Here is a 23953-nt window from a genome sequence, read left to right on the forward strand (position 1 = left end):
GATTTGCAATTTCATGTAAATAAATGTTATTGTGTGTCTGGGAAGGTGACTACCGCTCCTGTGAGTTGTTTGTTGAAATTACGTCCACTAATCACGTATGGTCACTCCCCGGCGTGCAGCAGTGATCAGCGTCAATATTAAAGACGAGGATGAATGTGAACAAGAACAGGCTGAGTTGGTGGAGGGAGAAAAAAATAGTGCAGTGTCCACTTGGATTCAGGTGCAGTGACGACGAACAGCAAGGCGCGCTGTGTGAAATTCACAAAAGCTAAAGACTTGAGACAAGAGAGAAAAATATGAAAAATGCAAGTAGTAATGTTAAAGAGAAAAAGACAGAACTATGCATAGATTTGCAAGAGTCGGGTCATACGACAAGACCTCAAAGAGACAAAGGGAAATCACAGACTCCACAAAAACACTATTTGTAAGCTTTATATATCAGCATCATGTCCAGTTCCAAAGTGGTAATGCCACAGAATGAATTCCCCTTTGCCATCCAGACTCGTTCAGAAAATATTTCTACATACAAGCAACAAGCTCTGCATCAGAAGGAGCGGGAACGTCATATCAGCCCGTCGTAGTCTGAAATCAGGCAAGGTGGATCTCTGAAGGTCTCTGGGAGATGGAACCTTTTAGAAAGATGACTTGAATTTACAAATTGATAATTAAACGGGGGTACGACTATACTTTTTTTATTGATTTGGGTGTGATTGACTGAACGACCCAAAATGATCAATGTTATTCTATATTTAGTTAAGTTTTTAGGAGTTTTACTTGGATACATTTTACACCATTTTTGAAGTGAACCACTGATTTTAGGTTACACCCTCCTACATGTCCTTCTCTGAGCATTCACAATGTGTTAATGAATCTTAGGTTGTTTTTTTTTTTTTATTATTCTTAATGATTGTTTTCGTTGTATTTACTGTCCAGAGAATGGCGTACAGGAAGCTTTGAAGTTGCAACAAAAAGTGCCAAACCCTTCGCACGTTGTCCTTTTTATGGAAAAACAGAAGCAGTTCAAGCCTATTTTGTTTTACAATATCTAATATTTGTAAAACCGTATGTTAAACTTTCCATTGGTATAACATTTCATGTCAAGAAGTCACAAGAAAAAAAAAATCACAAAACACATTTTTTTTTCTCACTTTTGTTATGTATATAGAGAAATGACATTATTCTGTATTCCCAATGTGAAGATATTTCTACAACATTAACATCCTCAGTACATGCCGTCCCTCACCGACACTGAGGTCGGTGGTGTGATTCTTAAAGATCGGCTTCTTCGTCACAGAGTCTTTTTGCAGTTTGCAGAGCACACAATGAAATAATGTGGGCATGTTCTGAGCAGCTGGACCATCTGTCTGCGATACAGCTCGGTGTTAAACACCAGAGGAGGAGGCAGTGAAACATATGGCTGACCCGCGCTGATTCACACGCGCTATCAAGGGGCTTTCAGCGAGGAGGCGATCCGAGGTGGTGTGTCGGCCATGTCGTGTGATGTGTGTGAACTCGCGCTGCAGAAATCGAGTCGCTTATTCGAGCTGAAAACATTCGAAGCCAGTCTGAGTGGGAGAAGATCACAGATAGTTTGTCCATGTCGTTCCTTGAACAGGAAATTATGTATCGGGTCTAATTGAAGTCTGATTACTTCTTCGCATTAGGATTAAAAATAGTTCAATCACAACTAAAAGACATTTAAAGTAACTTTAGTTGCCACAGATTAAATGACTGAAACCAAGTAGCTTTTCTTAAAAATTGCCTCTTCTTGGATCGGCTTCTTTTTCTCACATACTTTACCGGGATAAGCTCATCTCATTAGAGGAAAGAGGTCAACTTCATGTGTAATATTTCAAGTGTTCCTCGCTCTACAGTCCAATTGATTGAGGGATTTGAACTGAGCTAGATTAAACCTTTGTGGCTTTGTGTACCCGGTTGTTCTCAAATCCCATGATTAATAGTTTGATCCCTGGCTCCCCTCTGTCCATGTGTTGAATTGTCCTCAGACATACATCACTCTGAACCCCAAAGATTCACCTGATAAATGGGTGGGCATCTCGCATGAGAGTGTGAATGGGTGAATTTAGATAATAAGTGTAAAGCCTTTTTTATGGTGCTGATGTAATTGAGGTCCATTTCCCAAGTCCATTAAACCACATATCCAGTTCTACAGTTCAGGCAGCTGAAATCAGCAGCCTACGCATCGATACAGCAAAGAGTCAGACGCACACAAGGTCAGAAAAACATCTTAAAAAACATTGTAATAGCATCTGTACACAGAGTAATACTCATATAGAAATACACCCACGCCCTCCACTCCCACGTGATCAGATCTCTCTCCTGCTCATGAGGAGAAATCTAACGAGTTGACCCTCCTCAGTCCACCACATCTTTGCTAAAAATTGCTCTCATTGTGCAGTAATGGGTTGGGTGATTTATCTGAGATTTAGGGAGTGGTGTAGCTGCAGATGATAGGACGTGTCTGATAGCGCTGCTAAACTATCCATGCATCCATCATCGTCTACATCACAACTTGAGGTCATGTGGGCTGGGGCAGATCTCAGCTGTGTGTGGGTGAAGGCCAGTCACAGCCTGGACAGGCTACCAGTCCATCACAACAACATTACAAACAGCGAGGGAGAGATTTTCACCTTTTATACATGTTTTTGGACGAGACTGCCCTGAGAAAAAACCCACACACCTAAACTCCACACAGAAAAACCCTATTTGGTGTTCATGTTGACGATACATTTAACTGAAAACCGCCTAACGTAAACTGTTGCCTTATATTTCAAGCTAAGTCACTGGTTTGCATGGTGGAATGGTGGATTGCTCTCTCGCCTCTGAGTCCAATGTCTTACAGTCAGGGTCATGACCCTACAGTGGATAGATGTGTGGATGTAGTCATAAATAATATTTTTTTAAATATATTTGTAGATGTGAAATGCATTCTAGAAGCAAAACCACCACCGGCTTCAGTTTAAGTTCAGGGCATAGCAGATATGTTGTTGCTGCTTTTTGCACACATATGATGGGGAGGAAAAAAAGAAAAAAAAAAGTATAGTAAAGCTTGTGTAACTTGACGTGTGAAAGAGACAAAAAGACCTGCAGCAGGATGTTCCTGTGTAAAACACTGTAAGCACTGTGTTGTTACCTTATACTGTTTCACACTTTCTTCAAGCTGGGTCAGCATGCCATCTCAGTTTAGCTGGGTGTTGCGTTGCCACAAGCTGCAGTGTGTACCTGACAGCTGGAAAATGCTGCAACAGGCAGGTAGGCTGTGAAAATCTCGGCAATGCCTTCAGAATATGTGATGCTGAGACCTCGTTTATGACGAAAGTGAGTTTGGTTCGCGGGAGTATTCTCGTGGCTTCGGTTTGAGAGCGGGGTATGCCGACTGTCTCAGCACACGGCTTTCTTTGCTGATGGGACTAATGCAGTGATTTCAATGACTAACTAGTTTTGCCGATTCTCAACAGGAAAATGAACCTCATCCGACTTTGTGCAAAGAAAAATGAGTCATCTAAACCTGATTATAAAATTAAATTAACTCCAGTTTGTATTTAAGCACGAGCTCACGAGTGCAGCAGAATTAAAGTGAGCAGCAGTATTTTTGTGTTCTCTGGAGGAATACTGGCTCAAGGCAGCCCTTATGTACTCGAGCAAAAAGCCATACATATTTTCTCTTTTGGAGACCAGCCTGCCGCTAAGGACAGCGGGGCACAGAGGCCAGATGGGCCAAAGCAAAACCTGCGAGGAATGATGAAGCAGGGAGGCCTAATAGATCTAAGGTAGGACAGAGGGAAAGCAGAATGAAGCGAGATGCGGAGGGAAAGCAGGACATCAGGGCACTGGAGGATTGAAAAAACAGGTCGATAAGCACGAACTTGGAGCTGATGGGAAGGCTGGAGGAGCAAGAGGGAGTGAGGGGGCTGTGGTAGTTAAGAGGAAGCACAGAAAACAAAGTTTGGACTTTGGAAACAGTGGAGAAGCTCATGAAGCAAGACAAGCAACGGTCGTTTAATGTGAAAACGTGCTATATGAATATCGAGACGGAAATGTAATATAAGCATGCATTGGCGTCATCTTGTTTCAGATTGTGTCAGTGCAATTAAACGTATTTAGTTTTTTTTTTCTAATGGCTTAGTTGGTTGTTCTCAATGGCATTTGTACCATTTCCTAAAATTCATTCTAACGGTAAACTTGGAATGACATGGTGTTTTCTTTGCTGTTGAAATGAACTTAAGTTGAAATAAATGTCTCACTTACTTGTTGCCATGCCAACATTAACCATGTTTTGTATCTTGGGTGAAAATATTACGTTGCTCTCGGTTATAAATATTCTGCCCAAGTAAATTTTCTGGACTTTGTCCTTCTCTTCTGCTTCTTTGCATTGGGGGGGGGGGGGGGTTACAGGAACAGCAATAACTGTAGAAATATGAAAATTCAAGATGGTTTGACAGAAACAAATTGCCACTGAATCTAAACAAAACTAATTAAAACTAAAACTAAGGTATACTCATGCAATCGTACAAATCGATGGTGTTGACATTGTGAGAACTTATGGAATAAAATGTCTTGGTGTAATACTCCAAAAAATAAACTGGATGCTGCTTTTAAATGTGACACCACTACAGTCAAAGTGATGCTGATAGAGCCTCACTGATATGTAGAATAAAAAGATATTCCCTATACATTGTATTTCAAATTAAAATGTCTTCGTTCAAATGCTTGAAGGATCAAAATATAAAACCTTCTCTTTCCCGAAAAGAAAGTATTCAAATCGCTATCTTTTCTTCAATATTTAACAAATTTTATGTGACGGGGCAACAGAATAGCTTCCCTCCCTTATGTGCACTGCCTCAGAGTTACATTGGTGTTCTCCAGTCCCCGCGTTCAGTTTGTCCAGCTATCCCGGGTTTCTAAGCTCTTTGTGTACACAATGTATTGCAGCCTACATGAGCATTGAATAAGATGAATCATCTTTTTTTTGTGATACGAGATGAGTCCCTCTGATATTAACAGTCTAACCTGTGGCGGAGTGGGTGTATGAAGATGAATGACTGAAGTTTGACATGTCAATTTGTATGAACAACATTCAGACAGGCTGTGGTCTGGCCGGATGTGTGTTATTGCAGACCTGTGGCTCGTTGGATTATTCTACACATCAGAAATTGCGAATTTGAATTCCCATAATGTTTTTTAAGGAACATTTAGGAGACGCCGTGAAATGGCAGTGGAGACTGTCAAGCCCCATTCTGGTGCGTAACAGCACAGCGAAGCTGGTATTTCACTTTTTTTGATGACATTTTTCATCTCGCCACGAAATGTATTGACATTTCAACTGCAAGGAGTTTGGTAAGAGTCAAACTGGGAACTTGTGCTATAACAAAGATATTATTCATGAGGGGATCATGTTGGTGGAAGTCATCCCGTCTTCAATATCTTAACGTTCCTCTTGGCTGCTTTTACCGCTGATTATTACTCAACGCTGGCATTTGACACAAATCTCAGGAAATCATCCACCCCAGCTTGCCGGGGTGGAGGTCTGGCTCATGAGCCCGGATCAGCTGAGTAATATAAGCTCCTCAGCACCCACTGGGTGCAGCAAAGGAAACTGCTCAGACTGCAGGAGAGACGATGTATGAGGGATGAATCATTCGTCACCAGGGTCAGGATGGCTATGGTGTTTTGATGATAAATTAAGTGGGAGACTTTGCCCCTATAGCTTCGCCTTGGAGAGAAAATTCCATCTCGGTATGCTCTCAGTCGCGCACCCCCACCCACCCCCCACCCCTCCCTTTTTTTTTTTTTTTTTTTTTACCCCACAGCCAGACCTGTTTGGGGGTCACATTATGATTGCTTGAGGGACGGTGAGCCTCTCATAAGGTCTCGTCTGACCTGGAAAAATCAGGTGGCAGCGATCCAACATCACACAGCGGTCAACATCTGCTTCAGGGGACCAGCATGCACACCTCTGAGAAGGCCTGCTGTTTTATGACTGGAACGTTTGGGCTTTTTCTCGCCACATATTCTCTCCGCCGCTCTCCATTCTGACTACTGCCATCCGAAACCACTGCCAATCGCACTCCTTACACTGCCTTCAGCTTGGCCCCACTCTACCCTGCAACATAAGGCGGCATCTCTTCTCGCTTCGCTTGCAGCCACCTCTCAGCTTGCAGCTTCTCACATTTGAGTAACAGCGGAAAGCAGCCAAGATTTACGGAAAATTAAGATGTACTGTACGGACCTCGTGTCTTTTGTAGATTTCTCCAGCCTGAAGCTCTTGCCAAGAAAGAGAATGTGAATTTATTCGGCTTTTATTCTAAGTGTGTGGACTCCTCACTTGTTTCAGATTCGTTCACATGTTGGACTGTCACGTTATCACTGGTATAAAGGCATCATGCATCACTTTAAATTCACTGGATAGTTAGCGGCGGGCCCAGTCAGTTTACTGTAATAAATGCTACTTCCATACAATAATTAAATTCATAGTTGTGTTTACAGTTTCAGTCACAACTGCTGGCACCTGCTGCTTTTCTTGTCAAAATGAGGGCAGGCTAAACATCCGAGTTACTCATTACAATATCTTTTGATTCACAGTGGCATTTATGATATTATCTCCCCAGGTTCTGTTGATTATCTCACTTAACTTAATTTTAATATGCTGTTGAACTGATTTCCTAATATAGTTGCTGATCTAATGTAATACTTGAGATGATTAGAAGTGATCTAAAAAAAAACCAACCATATATTAACATTCCAGTTTCACAATGTGTTTTTTTCCTTGATTAAATTGAAACAAAAAAAACTTTACTGTAGTGTAAAGTCTTTCAGGAGAATTTCAATGTATTCTGCTTTTTTGTTTTATACCTGGTATTTATAGCTCAGGGATTCTGATCATCAAAAAGCCATAATCTCGCAACGTTACAATATTTCATAGCATCACTCCAAAAAAGGATTTGTATCACAGGAGAGTCGAACTTCAGAAAAAATATATTGCAATTAGATACTTGGCCTCCACGCGGCTTGGCCTGGATGCGATCAGCCTGTGGCCCTGCTGATGTGTTATAAAGCTCAGGTTGCTTTGAAAGCAGCCTTCAGCTCATCTGTATTATGGCTCCGTCATTTTTCATCTTCCCCTTGACAGCAGACCGTAGATCTCGGTGAGGTTCAGGTCGGGCCAGTTTGGCCAGCCAATCAAGCTCGGTTGTACCACGGTCAGCAAAGCCGTTCTGAGTTGTTTTGGCGCAGTGGACAGATGTCAGCAGATATAACCACGGGCTTCTTCCAAATTCTCCCGGTCTGGACCGGATGAAACCGAGTGGACAGCAGATCACATGGATCACTTGAACTCTTGAGCGTCAGTACTTTTTTTTCGCTAATACTAATTTCCAAATGAAATGCTCTTTTCATCTCACTGTCATCATATTCCATCTCCAGGACACATTTGTGTGTGGTTCCTCTTGGTGCTCCGCCTCCAGCCTCAGTCCACTTCTTTTGAAGCCCCCCCCCCCTTCTAATTCAATCGCTGCTTCACATGTTTCTCATCCCTGCTGTTTTTGCTCCTTTTCCAGCTCCACTCTGTCCTTCCAGTCAACTTTCCATGAATCTGCTTTGATCCAGCACACTTTTAAAAGCCAGCCCTCTCAGCAACAATTATTTATGGCTTCCCCTGCTTCTACAGGCTGTCAGTGTCTTTACAGCAACTCTCCATTCGACAGTCTTCCCCACGTTTGTTAAATGACCCTCACTGCATTATAAACGTCAATATAATGGTTTTAACATGTTATATTCATTTCTTTTTATTAATTTTTTTTGTTGGTTTAGCTTTCTAAATTAAAAAAATGCTTCAAACATGTATGTAATGAGTGCAGTTCGTATGCAGTTAGTTTAACGTAGGCCTTCCCTGTGGGGGGGCGGGGGGGCAGCTGTGACAGCTTCAGGCTGGGGGCAGCGACAGGAAAGGTTTGTGGGTCAGGGGAATGACTTATCATAGTTTTGGTTTAAGATGTGAAAACAAAAACTTGATGAAACTAAATGAAGAGTACGATTAAGATGAAAGTAGTTTTCACTTTCTGAAATTACACATACAAGCGGTGCACTTTTTGAATTATAATCAAACATGTGATTTCTCCTCAGATCACTATTGCTTAAAAGAGACTGTAATTACAAAATCCTTTTACTTCCTCGTTGTGTATTTATACATTCATTTGGATAAAAGACTCTGCAAAGATCTGGTTTCACATCCATTTGAAAGGAAGTCTCCCATTTATCAGAATTTATATAAAACTGGTGTAGTAAGAAAAGCCCAACCTCCCATAGCATAGAGTAGAACATTTCTACCATTATCTGCACTACTTTAAGTGATATGTTCCCCCTTCCTGCCAATTATATCAAATACCTGAACTGTTGAGAAATAGATCTCATTGTATTCGACATGCATTTTCATGCAATCCAAAGAATAAGTGCCTGGATGGCTGTTTGTCCTTTAGGTGTACTTTATGTGGTGGTGGTGGTGGGTGGGCTCCGATTTTGCCAAATATCGCAATTAGTAACAAAGAGCATTGGAAAAACTTACCATATAATTATTGATTTGAAGTTTTAATAGAGGGACTTCCTTATACACCTCAGAAGAGTGCAAATTCCCACTCTTGAGTCTGGGAATTAGAAGAGAGCAGTCTTTGGCAGGTCTGTTTTTGTTTAGTTTTTTTTCACAACGAACATGTACTGCTCTGAAAGAATTCAAGCGGTTGGCTAAGATATTATTATTTGGAAGAAGTCATCTCCAATTTGTGGGCTTTCGAAAGCCAAAAAGAACATTTCAAAACGTTCCCTGTGTGTTTCTCTACACCTTTGATTCTCTACTGAAGTGAAAACAATTAAAGGCTGTGTAAAGCAGTAAAAAAAAAAAAAAGTGTTCTGAATCTGTCCCGTCATGGAAAATTGTGTTATTTTCCACCCAGCCAAAGTTGACGGATCAATACAAATTGACAAGTGTATAAAAATAAATCTAAAATTCTGTGCTGATTCTTCGCTCTAAGATGGTGAGAACAGGTTTGCTAAATTGAAGCTGAAAGTAAAACCACTGTGTCCAATTGATCAACCACTGAGAGCAACTTATGAGTTCAATAACTTCAATTCAGTCTGTATGCACAGTAATTGGTGACGGTATTGTTGACAATAGTGCCCCAAGCCTGATTAAAACAACTGTGGTTACACTCACACTCACTCATGGGTTTGTTATTTAGTCATTACTTTGTTGTCTAATTCTCCATTTCACTTGCATATTCAGTAAAAGAGGCATTTTCTTTAAAGAGTTTCACCTTATACCTATTTCTTTGCATTATAGAAAAAAAATCCTGCTGTCACATCACAACACTCTCTTCCAGACAAATTGTAGCATTTAAATCACAATCATGTGACTTTAATTGTCAGACTTGGATTCGGATCCATCCAAAAATATGCATAATTAAAAGAAAACAGCACTCTTTATCATTGTAACGGCGCGCGTCACCCTATTTCTGCAGTCATTTTCTAAAATGTAAAAATAGAATCCGTTTTCCACTAAGACTAAAAAGATATAAAAAATAAAATCAAAATCCAAACTTTTGTTTTGACCATTTGCACTTGGCCTTTTTCTTTCTGAGCACTTGCACCTTGTTTTTTGTTGTTGTCGATGCAGTGAGAGTGCACTGCGGTTGCCTCGAAAACAAAAATGCAGCTTCAGGATGCCGAGCCTGTTGTTTTCTTTGTTTGTTTTTTTGCGACCAGTTTTAGAAAAGCACTGGTTCCGTGACTGCTGCTGCTTTCTGAGATAACTGATCATACTGTGTGGGATAAGAATCGTCATCCCTTTAACGAGGAGAATGGAGAAAATGGTGATTAAATCGACACCGGTGTTGCACTAACGCAGTGGTGAGCAGATTCCCAAGGAGGTAAAACTCTGACTGGTGACACAATTCTACTAGATTCAAGAAATTCTACCAGAACAACATTTTCATTCTATATTAGCTTTGTTTGTTTATTTATCAGAAGGCATTGGTATATAGATGTCGACGTTGATAACTTACAGAGTAACTTTTTTATTCTTATGAAGTACATCCGATTCAGTCACGAGTGACCTTCTGCAATCAAACTCCCTTTTGTACCTACGTTTTTTTTTTTTTTAAATTGCAAGGTCTGTAGAAGCCTTTACTGCAACCTATGACGTGATCAGTAAACATGCAAGTGTCACATTGAGATCCAAATCAACTATGACAGAAATGCTCTGCAGTGAAGGAACACACTCACACGCGAGGTACAAAACATGACATGTAGTGAGATGAACTGGCCCTAATAACACAACGCACACTCACATGCGCACACACAGGACGTGAGGAGACAATGAGGCGAAGCTGATAACAATCAGTGGTAACCACAGTGAGACACATGAAGAGACCAGATCTACCATTTAAAAAAAAAAAAGACCATAGTATAACGTGACCGTGTCATGAAGCTAATGATTTGTGTCATTCTAATTGCAAAACACAGCTGAACAGTAGCTCCAGTTGGTCTTTTCTTCACTGCAGCAATAAATCGTACGCACTCATAACAAACCAATTTTTAAAATGTCCTTAACTCTAAATGTTAATAAGTGCTCTTCCCACTTGAATACATTAAAAAAAAAATATATATATATATATATATATATATACATTCCAGAGACATTATTACATGAATTCAAATCTAATGTCTATATAATTGTATGACTGACTGCGTAATCGTCCATCACACTTGCTCATTTTCTTGTCATTATTTCAATTACTTCAAGTGTTGATGAATTCATCCCACTGCATTCGGCATGAAGTGATTTATATGAGTTGTCAGTGATATAGTCGGAATGTCTGAGTGGCTATTTGCATTCCATCCTTGTGTTCTTAGAGGTTTTGCTTCTGCAACATGTTGTTGCTGTTTTTTTTGTTTTTTGTTAACTTCTCCAAGTAAGATTAGATTGTGTTGTGGTGGGCAAAAATGCATCGCAAAACTTTGCCGTCCCCCTATTGATTTAAAGTCTAATAGATTTGGCCTGTAACCAAAGCCTGTGTTTGTACTCATTTAATAGCTTCCCTTTTACTTACAGCTTGGCAAACTGAAGATTTCCTATGTGGACAGGAGAGAATTAGGAGGAGTCTCCAGAAACAAGCCTGTCCTGATTTTAGAGAATTAAAGTAGTTACTAATTGATGGGTTGGGAGTGCAATGCTGCTGCTGCTGCTGCTGCTGCTGCTGCTGCTGCTGCTGCTGCTGCTGCTGCTGCTGCTGCTGCTGCTGCTGCAGTTGGCTGCGCTCACGACTCACTTGTCGTCCAGTAGTGTTGAAATGAAGGGACGAGTTCAGGCCCCATCAACCAACTCAACAACAAAATCCTGTTGAGCTGCAACGTCATGACCCAGTCGGCCCCACTGCCGTTTGTGAACTTTTGGGTTACCCTCGAATTCTGGATTTATATTACGATGCAAACAAACAAACAGTTGTCTTGTATTTTCCTTTTTCTTAATTCTAACTTCTTTGATTTTAAGTGCAAAAGGATGCTTTTAGTTGTTAATAGGTGAGCCCACTCTGGACGGTAAGCAAGGCCATACATGGGCCGGCATAGGCCTCATTTTACACCAACATTTGAATTTTTGTGTTTTCATTTCAGAAAAGTTTTGCATTTACACCGCAACATTTTGAAAACGATGTGTGCTTACACAAAATGACGAGTAGTAGTTGCTGTTTTTTGTAATGAGACCAAAACCAACACACACGTGCATGCAGAGAACAAAACACTATAAACATGAACAATGGAGAGTACACAGAGATGGGTATGGACAGATGACGAAGTTGGATTTCTATTATAGTGACTCGCAACCATAAAACTACCAAGTTGCAGGAGAATATCGACTGGGAGTCACGACTCTCTGGAGGCCGCCATTATTGTTATTGTCCATCTATTGTCCAATCAGCGTGTGTGCAGCAGCAGTGTTTCAGGAAAGTTTTGCTTTTCCCGTTTCCATGGAGACTGAGTTAAAGTGCTTTCAGAAAGTTGCGGTTCCGGTGGTTCCAAGCACCGTTGTCATAGAAACGGACCCCCAAAATGCCATGAAAGTTTTTCCGTTTTCACTTGAAAACGCTCTTGCCCCATGGAGTAACAACCGCGACACACTCACACCTTCAAGAGACGCGAATGAACATAATTCATTTTGTATTAGAGGAGGAGGCTGACTCATCCAACACGACTTCAACTTTATTTTCCACTTCAGTGAAAACAATTACAAAGAATTAGAAAGTGCTGCCTTCATTTTATTGTAGTACAGCAAAACTACAGAAATAATCTCTTTTGTACAACCAAGACCATATTTAATCATCTAATTTGGAACTAATGTTTGACTAAGTGTGTGAGCGGATATTAAATCATCGGGACTCCAGTGACACAGGCTCGTATATTTCATCTCTTTGCTCGGCTGCTTTACTCTCATCTCTGCTTGGTGCTCCTCGGCCTCTCACAGTGGGCCCCTCTCTTCCCTCCCTACCTTCCTCGTTCTCTTTCCTCCTCCTCTGACCTCCGTGTGAAAAGCTAAAGAGGCACAACCTGTCCGGGCGCGCCTGCTCTGTGGCGTCAAGCTGCTCTTTGATGTGAGCAGTTCTTTATGTAGGTATTATGTTTGATTGATGCGGAAGCTCCCGACGGTTCGCTCCGTGCTCGGATATTTATTTGTGAGTCAATGATGCACACTCAGGATCTCTGTTGCTGCTCAACAGCCCTTCAACCGCTGAGCCGCTGATGACTCCCGCTTTTATGCTGCAACCAAAAATCTCTTGCATCTGCACTTTTTTTGTTCTCTAAACTCTGCTGGCTCATGCGCTTATCACTCTCTAACTGCTCGTGAGTCACGGTTGTAAAATTTCGGGGGGGGGATAGACATTTATGCCATCAGCGCCATCAGCCCCCCCCCCCCAAGTTTATTCTGAGAAAGCCGAACTGAGAAAAGCATCTCCTGGTGCAGCTTGTAATTCCTATGCCGGCCTTAAAAAAAAAAACCCTGTGAGTATAATCGTGATGACAGCAGCTCGGGGAACTACAAGTAAAATTCCAGAATTATTTCGGAGTCTTTGAATGCTGTGATGTGCAAATCAATTTAACCTCATATTTAATTGAATAAGATGTAATAAAAATTTTTTTTTAAAAAAGTCAAAAATGAAAATGGAAGCTTGAATCAAAAAAAAAAAAAAAAGATGCTTTACATCTTATTTTGAAGACCCAGTATTTGTTATCCCTGTGTCTGCAGCGCTAATGTTTCTATCCTTTTAAATCTGACAGGATTTCGACTGTTTGATTCTAAATCGTAGGTGGTTTACAATATTTAGAAGAAAGAAAAAAAGCAGAAGCGGAGAAATCGAGGTTTCCATACAGGCACTATTCATCACAGTGACCCTCACGACTTCAGCAGTGTGAGCGGGTAAAGAAAGACAAGATTCAAGAGCCTGCCACACAATCTGTAACCTGAAACTCTCAGTAACATCAGATCTACACAGAGATATTCAAGAGCGGTGAAGGATTGAAAAAATGAAGGTAACATTGCACATTGATCGTTCTATAAAATTGAAATAATTCGCCTTAGATGGGCTGGATATCAGTTACAGATTTGAAGTCTGAGTTGATTTCGGACGCCTTCACTGGGGATTCTCTATACTTGCAGTAGAGGCTGAATTAAAAACACAAAAACAAGTCCGAACCATAAAAGCCAGTTGTTGTGGTTGTCAGTGGCTTGGAAATGTTCGGGGCCTTTTTTTATTGTTTTTCCCTTCTTCAGTTTTCATAAAGTGCCGCCTCCGCTGAGTGACAGCTCTGCACTGCAGGCAGGTCAGTTTAGTAGAGAGGTGTGTGGTAATATGAGCACAAAGAGGTTTGGGATCATCCTGCTTCAATAAGTAAGGCCTTCCTTACTGTAGAAATAGATGTTGTCTGGACGGCAGGATGTGTCGCGCCAAAGCTTATAAATATTTTTTCCTCCTTTTAAAGATTCCCTCACAGCTGTCACCTCTTACACTCCTGTACAGTCTCTGAGGATGTTTTTTTTTGTTTGTTTGTTGATGTGCACCAACACGTTGAATAATCCCTTTCTTTTAAAGGAGGACACGGCGTCTAGTTTTTGGTAATACTTTGACCACGTTACACTTCACAGACACCGCTTCGGTAAAGAATAGTTGCACAGCAAATTTTCCTTCTGAAAGTACACGGTGTATTGTAGTGCCTTTCTAACGCTGTGTCGCCTGAGGCGTCAGAATATCGCAGGCATTCAAAGTTTGGTTTTCTGGTCTTCTTCTCTACAAAATATTTTATTCATTGTATGTACCATACGAGATGAGTTTTTCTTTTTCCTTTTTGCAGTTTTATACTGACATTTAAAGATAATCACACTATTTGCTATAATGTCATATCATTATATGTATATTATATTAATCTTTATCCAACTAATCCAATAGGATACGAGAGGTTTCACCACCAGTTGGTCCAAAATGAATTTAAATTATTTTCCCTCTTTGTAGTATATTCAATTCATTCTTCAATAATCTGTATGTCAATACTTTTTGCTTTTCTTTTTTTTTAACATTCCATCTTTATTTTTTTTGAAGTCTGTGTCAAATTGTAACAATGCATGATGTATTGCGTCCATCCATCTTGTACACTGCTTTATCTCTCCAATCCCAGCCAACAGTGGGTGAATGCAGGTCGCCGCTCCATTACAGTCTCACACAGTCACATTCACGCAGTTTCAAGTAACTAATTTAGATCCAAAGTGTGTTTTTGTGCAGTGGGAAGAAAAAGGAATATCCAGAGAAATTCCACGCATAGAATAGACTACATATGTTTATTAATCACGGCAAATTGGTTGGATACATCGGTAGAACATGTGAATTCCACACAGAAATCTTGTACAGCCGTTTATACATCATATACTAGTTACCAAACACCCAGACACGGTATTTTGGCTCGGGCCCTGACTCTCCTCTCCTGGTCACATTAAGTTCAGCACAGCAGGACAAGAGAAAGGGAGCAGGCTGTTCACAGGCGTATGTGAGAATTAAAGAGGGGTTTAATGAGCAGAGGTGAACGTCAGCGTGCCTCTCCGATTATGTTTGCAGCATGCAACCATAATGTATGCAGACCTCCAGCAGCTCCAAATAATAGTTCAGCCTGTCGGGAGCGTGTGATCACCGAGGGCTCCGCGGCCACTGCTTCTGGAGTTCAGTTATAAAGACAGGGATACAAGAAGAACACGGCTGCACCGGCTTTTTCTAACCGAGGCTTCAAGCCTCTCCGGGGCTGTCATATTTCATCTTGTTTGTACAGAAACACAATAAAGTGTGAAAACAACAAATTGGGATTTTACGGGAAACTGTGTGCCGGCAGAATTCTCTTGGCCAGATGCATCGATTTCGTGGAGACTTATCATTACCTTGAGTTTGTCAGACGACCCAGTGAGACTCAGCCACCAAGAGAGCGAAGAAGCGAAGTCCCCCGAAAATGTCAAACTACTAACTGCTGTGATGGAAAAGTCGGACTGGACAGATGCGACAGTGAGAGGAGTGTCACAGCAGACTTGAGTGTTTTGAATGAGCCCAAAACTTCCACTTCATTACACTATGAAGGCCTCAACGTGCATTTGTAAAGATGAAATGCACGCTTTCTTTTTTCTTTTTGTTGGAAGGGTTTAAAGAAGACAAAGACTTAAGATACAATAAACTTAAAGAAAATATGCTCACAAGTCTTTAAGTAGGCCTCTTTTTCTTTAGGATCGTTATTTATACATTCATTTATCCTTCTTTGGTGGGTCTAGTTCGGTTCAGTCACCAATTAACATCACAGTCTTTGCCTTTGGATTGTGGGAGGAAGGAAAAAAAAATATCCATACAGGCACAGGAAGAATATGCTAATGGAACACAGAGAGGCCTCAGCCTGAATTAAACCCGGGTCCTCTTGCTGTGTGGCAGCACTGCTGATCACTGTGAAAATGGTGAAAGTGATTCAGTTATTGGAGCACAATCTTGAGTTGCCTTGTACAATGGCTCAGGAGGGTTACTCTGTTGCCAAAGCCACTTTACTACACAAATGCTGCTGATTTATGTGACTCCGATAAATTGTTCCCATGTATTTATAACAAATAGGTAATAGCGGCTTTGTTTGGTGAACAAAACTGCAACCCTATTTATTTATTTTTTTTCAGCATTATTGATTTGAAGGATTGGATTTCAAAGTATATTTGACACATTTGGAAGGATTATTAAGTATATTTGACACAAACACATTGGACATATGGACATATACTGGATATATGAAAAATGTGTAAAATATCAATTAGAAATAATATGTAAAAGTACTTTGTACAGGATTTATTTTCTCAAACAAATTCTGAAATCTCATCCGCGAACGAGTTGTCCTCTGAGGGTGCTGTCAGTGGACGAGTTGTCCTACAATCGCTTTGTTTCAGCTGGTAGAGTAGATCCAGTTCCCCAGGTTGATGGTTCAATCCCCCATTCCCACATATCCATGTTTTTTACTACTTCATCCAACTTGCAGGGTGCTAAAGCCGATCCCAGCTCACTACAGGCAAAGAGGGTGGACGGACAGGTCTTGTATACATCACAGAAACACACACACACACACACACACGTCTTTATTAGGCTGAGGACAATAACCTGTGAGTACTTTGCGATATTTCCACTGGAGAATAATGCAAAAATCAAAACCCTCACAAGGTGGCAGTAGAGAATTAGATTGTCACTTCAAATGACAGATTTGTTTTCTGTGTTTTATGGAGGGCTAGTTTGCATTCAATTCATTAAACAGTTTAGTTAAGATATTACATTGTTGTTTCATTTCTGAAATAGTGATTACATCCTAGAATCAGTTCTATTCTCGCTAGAGCTCCACAATATATCACAGAATTATTGTTTTCATGATATCGACAAGTGCAATACACATATTAGACCGCTGGAGGTTTTGTCTCTATGCACGATGCCGTCATTGTCAACCAATTCAAAATGAAAGAATTTTAAATATGTAACAAAGGTCCAGTGAATCACAATTAACTCACAAAGATAGTTATTGCCTCTTATTTGGAAAAACATTAATTCACAGTATTGCATGTTAACCTAACATCATGCAGCTGCAATTCTCAACGATCCCACTACCACACGGTGCAGCCCACCTCCATCCCACCCAGTTCATACTGTACATCATAGTGTCGCTCCGGAGTGTGTGAGTCTTAGAATGGGTGTGTGGTTGTTATAGGTAAGTACGATAATCCGAAGAACACTGAGACAACTCAAGCATTTCTTATAAAAACATACCTGCTTTTGCATCTAGCAATTATGCCATGCTGCGGTTTCTTTCTCTTAGTAGAAACTATTTTCTTCTGTTTCTTCCCCCCATCAGGCGTCACTTCTTTCACTTGATTCATTACAGCGTTAATATGTGGTGAATATACAGTAGGTGCCCGGGTCATCTCTGAAGTATAGTTAGATGCTATAAATGACTGAAGTTATTCATCTGAAGCCATGTTTAATGCCACTAATTGGTGTTAAGTATAATATAGTTTTTAAATCCAGTGTCTAAGATAAAGATCTTGTTATGGAGTTGCTAAATGCTGCAAACCTCGTCCATATAGCTTTTTATATCAGTCATAATGTAGTGTTGGGTATGCAGTAAACAGTGTTTGGAGTGCAAAGTATGTCTGTTTACTTCAATAAAAAATCAGTTTGACAATATATTTTTTTAAAGTTTCCCCTATAATTTTATTGTCGCCTTATTTATTGAAAAATGTATTCACCGCAGTGTGTATATTAATGTCTGCGGACAAAAAAAAAAAAAGATTTATTACTGTCATAAAAGTTTGACAGGAGAACAAGACAATTAATAAAACCACACACTGTTGTGGACTTAATGAGGACAAGCTGCTTAATAAACATCACATCTTACCGCACTCGGGTGCTTGATTAAAGTGTAATCAATAAGGTTGTTAAAATCAAGGAGTAAGATTGACACTCTGACAAGCTTCCATGTCGCGATCTGTAAAGATAATCAAATTTAAAGCAGGCTCCGCAGGGGAAATGACACCTGCTTCATTTTTCATGCGCTTATAGTCTTCCTAAGTAAACACAAGCTGTTCCCAGAGACTCCCCGGTTCATCTCAGATGCAGGGCAGGGAAGCTCTGACCTTGGCGGACTTACCTGCAATTACATACCGGCACGCACCCTCGCTCACATGTCGATGCACCCGCCATTTAGATGCACATACATGCTGACAAAGCCACACACTCCGCCCCTCCATCTTTCACTCTCTCATAAACATGTTCCAACACACACACACACACACACACACACACACACACACACACACACACACACAGACAGACACAATCGCCTCGTCTGTCTGAATTAAGACTAATAAGTGAGCTTCTTGTCTCTGGACGTTGAGGGTTTTTTGCCGTGACCTTGGCTAACTACGGTGAGCAGTGAGGAATAGATACTCAGACAGTAGGAAGAAATGAACCACAGAGCAAAAGGAAAAAAAACAAAAGTCAGCCGTACTGTACGCCCAGAGTTTCCCCCACAGAATGGATGATCTGATTAGATTTGGAAGTGACTGGCTGCATACATTTGCATACTAATGATGAAAAGCACATTTTCAAGCGACTACTTCCTTATTGCTCCGAGCCAACATCACTAACACCGTCCATGTGTTGTGTGACAACATGTTGATTTAGACGCATTTGCTAATTAATACATTAATTAGCTGCACTAATGAACTCATTCGCGCGGCTGAATGTGTTAAAGAGATTGTGGTGGCAGCGGAACAGCAACGGGCTGCTCCAGTCCTCTCTGCAGCGAAGGAGCCAGAGCAAATATCACTTAATGCACACTCAAACTCTGGATGTCAGCAAGCTGCCGTGACCTTGAGAGGGTTTCACTGGGAAGATGTGATGCTGGAGCTTAAGGTTTCCGTTTTATAATGAAAGGATGGAAATCCTGTATTGCATATAGATGGAACAAATAGTTTATGTTTCCATAGGAGAACTCTTTTAAATCTTTCATTAAGCAGTGGAGCTGCAGTCCTGACGGCCAGACTGAGAATAATGTGGTGCCTTTTGAGTTAGCAAATGACACTATTACTCCAGTGAATGAAGCAGTCTTTGCTTATTTACACATCCAGTAATTACCTTTTAAAGTACATCAAGACCAAGGTATTTTTCAAGGTCCTTGGCGAATGTAAGTCAGCTATTCACTCATCTACAGAGTTTGTTTAGTATGTTTAATTTGAATTACCAGCTCATTATGTGCCTTCAGAGTTCAATAAACAATCTCTTCAGTGATATCTCGCTTCTGTTAAACATGGTGAAGAAGAATGCCAACAACCACAGCCAAACCAGGATCCGATTTTGTCTTGAGGTTTCCGCCAGTTACTTCATTATGACACAATCAGTGACACCTCATGGTATCGGTGATAGAGATGCTGTCTTCAGTCAATGATCCCTAATAGAAAGAGGCTTTCATCACCGTGTGATTGACGCCATAACAGACATGGGATTTTAATACAACGGAAAGTGATGGTGCACAAAAGGAAATTCTGGTTCGACCAGCGGCACTTCTTGGAGATGCTGTAAACATGACACTCGCCGTGTCCTCTTTGTCAGCGGTCATATGAACATGATGCCTCATCAGCTACTGTTGCCTTAGAACCGGAGCAGCAAAACTAGACATGAATATAGACTAAACAATTTATTTAGGATTCACCTAGATCTGCACTAAGAGGAAATATCAGAAGATCCAGTATGGATCAACCCATGGGAACCATTCTGTGGTTTATTTATTATTATCTGCTTCAGTTGCATTCAAATCTTGTATACCTTTACTGTAAAAATGGCTTTTCTTTCAGTTTTAGCTCACATATCCTCTCAAATATGATCCAGTTTAATTTCTTACATCACTGTCACAATATTTCTGATGGGAGTTTACCTGGCTGCATATATAAGTTGGGCCTAATATAATATAATTGGCCTTTTGTATGGAAAAATGCATTTTTCACATACGAAATGTTAAAATTTCTCATCAAATCCAGATTTGCTATGTTGTTATGGCGTCAATATTCATTATATATCTTATGAATTGATGACAGAAGCTGAGGGGCGTCACAGTGGTTCTGTTCTTCCTCTTCTTCTCTGGGCACCCTGATCTCCTCCCACAGTCCGACCACATGTGCTTAAGGTTAAATGGTGACTTGTAAAAAATCACCCCTGTGGAGTCGAGAAATGTAGCATGTACTATATGACACTACATTGCTCTATAGATTCCATCTGTATATAGTAATATTTATAGTTTTTTGCAGGTGAGGACATCCATCCATCTTCTGTACAGCGTTTTGGAAGTCTCGGCCCTCTGAAGTGTATCCCAGCTAACTGAGGGCAAATGCAGGGCTCAGGTTGACAGAACACACACACACACACACACACACACACACACACACACACACACACACACACACACACACACACACACACACACACACACACACACACACACACACACACACAAACCATTTGCAATCCCTTGGCTGGTTTGGGTTTGTGGGAGGAAACCGAAGTTCCCACGGGGAGAACAAACCAGAATCACAGGACTTTCTATGTTTGGAGTACTTGGTCACTTCCACTCAAGTAGGACAAGTTGTGGTTGAGGTTGATTATCACGGTATCCACATAATAACCACATAATACCAACGAGAAGTTTGCTATTTATTATTTCTCTATTGGAGCAAGTTCCACTAATGTAACACCTTTGAATCTCTTTTTTGTTTTTCTTTCCTTTGTTTGGGTTTATTGCCTTAAAATACGGATAGTAAAGATCCATAATCATTCTAATCAGTCATCAAATGGACATTCATATAATGCATGACTACCATTAAAAGGCACTCACACACTCGAGTGAATCAAATGTATATCAAACACAATATACATATTATCTATAATTTTCAATGTGGCTTGCATTTCTGCTGCACACCTCCAGGGTCACCGCACCATATTGTGTGAGTCACATGTTTTATTTGCCTCCAGATGCCAGTGAGGGTGAAGCACTTTGCCTACAGACTCAGTCAGGATCTGTAGCAGTGGGATTCAAACCAACAAGCTTCTGGTTATTAGCTCCCTCCGTTTCGTTGTTAAGTGATTTTACTGTTTAACATTATTTTGCACACCTTTTCCATTTTTTTGAATATCAGCTTTATTCCTATTGAGTATTGCCCTGAAAGTAAGGATATTGAATGAAATAATCATTAATTAAATGTACATTTACATAATGCATGGCTTATAATATTTAAACACAGCTATATAGGTCACACACATCGATGACAAAACAACCCAATTACAGCAGAATATGTTCATCTAAAAGACGATAAAACACCTTTTTTAATTGACGGTGTCTCAAGTCATTCCGTCAAAGTAACAAGAACAAAGTTAAGAGTGGATAAAAAAATAAGCCGTGATAAGTGAGAACAAAACTGCAGCAGATAATAAACAAGGCCGAGCTCCCTTGCACATGTCTGGGGCAGTGATTTAAAGGATTAAAGAGATCTCGCTGGCGTGAGCTCCTCTGGCAGGTGTTCAGAAGTTTGACTTTGACTGTAAAGGTCCAGTGACCCTCAAGCTACGAGCTGAGTGGTTGGAACAGCTGCTTCTCCAGCTCGTGTGGGAACGAAAGGACTGAAATGTTGCTCGTGGCCGAAGCCGTTGTGCTTCAGAAGTTGGCAAGAGAATGACACTTCGACACCTTTTTGCTGTTAAACAACGTCATCGGGTCATCGGGACGGGAAAGGCCCTGAGATGGGTGAACAGATCTCCTCCAGCGTATTAAAGTGCTTTTCTCTGAGCACAGCCCTGCATTGATTTGTGTTTGTAGTGTTGGTGTTTACCGAAACAAATCTAAATTGACCAAGTGTCGAGTGACCGTTAAACGGCAATATTTTCCTCAAAAGTGGGGGAGCTCGGAATAGAGATATGCAATCTGAAAAAAACAATGTTCATTTCTATACAAAGAATCTCTTTTTGTTTTATCCATGCAGAGTCACAGTACGCTGGAGTCAAACTGAGCTGACACCGTCCATCACAGGGCAAACACACACACACACACACACACCCACACACACACACACACACACACACACACACACACACACACCGCAAGGCTCTCAAACCCAGAATCAAAAACGGGCTTTTGTTGCCGTGAGTGTCAACCGCTACACTTCTTGTTCTTGTTCATATACCGTGTTTTATTTTCACTAGAATTGAAATCGTCACTTAAGAGTCCCGATCATGTTGACGCTCTGTGAAATATGTAAATACCCCTATATATATACAAATCGCATTTTACATTTTAAAACCCAGACAATTTGAGCTTCAGGTGTGAACAATTAGAACCTTGTCAGAAGCGACGTGCTGCTCCCATCGGCCATTTAGTCTGTGCCGTTCTCTTTGCTATTGAAGCATCAAGTGTCATCACGCCGACATCAAAAGAGCTCTCTAAGGCCGTCAGAAGAAAGCTTGCGGCTCTGTTCGAACCGTGCTGTACATTTGAAAAGATGTTCAAATGCTTTAAAAAAAAAAAAGTGATGACAAACGGTGAGGATTTTCAAACATTTGTCAATTTGTCCACGACTGTCCCCTCTAGCAAATCCAATCTGAGAACATGAAGAGATGTGATTTTAAACAAGCCATTAACGACATCTGCAAGTACGAAATAAGTGTTGTTGTCGAGTAAGAGTGCATGAAACTACACTCACGAGACTGCACGACTTTAATCTGCAGAAGATTATTAGTTTGCAAGCTCACGTCACTATTTGTATTGTATATTTACTTCTCGCCATGATTGTAAAAGGTCTCTGTTCTCTCTCTCTCTCTCTCTCTCTCTCTCTCTCTCTCTCTCTCTCTCTCTCTCTCTCTCAGGGTGAGGACCTTCCCCAAGGATTCGGCCTTACTCGGCAGGGACACTGTTCGAGCCCTGATGTACTACGCCTTGAAGGTCTGGAGCGACATCGCGCCGCTGAACTTCCACGAGGTGGCAGGCAGCGACGCGGACATCCAAATCGACTTCACAAAGGCCGACCACGACGACGGCTACCCCTTCGACGGGCCGGGGGGGACGGTGGCGCATGCTTTTTTCCCCGGAGAGAGGTTCACAGCTGGCGATACGCACTTTGATGACGACGAGGCCTGGACCTTCAGATCTCCAGGTGAGGGACATCACTTTTAAGCGCCGGGGCCTCTCACACATGTATTGTACGACTGAGTGAAAGAAATCTGTTTGGATCAAACGACTCTAGACAAAAGGACGGCAATGTATCAAATTCCGAATCACATCTCATTAAAGCTTTTATGAGAGACTCCTCAAACTCCTGTAAAATAGAGAAGATTGAGAAAGTCTGTGCTAAAAAAAAAAACTGTTTTGAACTTCCAAACTCGCCAAAGGTTCAAAACTGGAACACGGCCTGCACTTCGGTGGCGAGCTGCGCGTCTGTGTTTTCAGACTGTATAATTAATATTTTTCTTGTTAGACCTGAGAATAGGAAATCCAACGGTTTCAGTGACTAAAGCAGTGGTGATTGTTATCAGGAGCTTATGAGGGGGCATAAAAGGATTTCATTTCCCTTAACAAACAATATACTCCAATACACTCTGATAGTCATGAAGTCTGGTGTCTCACGCACAACAAAAGAAGTTTTAAGATTCCCGATGACCTTAATTGAGCCCACTTTTTTTTTAATCCTCTGGGTTTGTCTTTTTAATGAAAAACCTGCAAGAATAAGTCACATATTTTAGTGATTAGAGTGTTTTACCAATATCTGTGCATTGAAGTCTGTTGTCTCGACTCCTGGGATTTATTC

At 40.9% G+C, this 23953-nt stretch overlaps 1 protein-coding gene across 1 annotated transcript in view; it reads left to right on the top strand.

Annotated features, from left to right (window-relative positions):
* Positions 1–23953, top strand: part of LOC308117504 (matrix metalloproteinase-17-like) — a gene marked incomplete at both ends in the record, with an annotated part of 105808 nt that overhangs the window by 59686 nt on the left and 22169 nt on the right. The window contains one exon of the mRNA XM_080476422.1: positions 23016–23302. Coding sequence (XP_080332548.1) covers positions 23016–23302 — 287 coding nt within the window. The remainder of the gene's footprint in view (positions 1–23015; positions 23303–23953) is intronic.

Source organism: Lipophrys pholis (assembly GCF_963383615.2).
Source record: "Lipophrys pholis genome assembly, chromosome: 12".
In the NCBI taxonomy this organism is placed as follows: Eukaryota; Metazoa; Chordata; class Actinopteri; order Blenniiformes; family Blenniidae; genus Lipophrys; species Lipophrys pholis.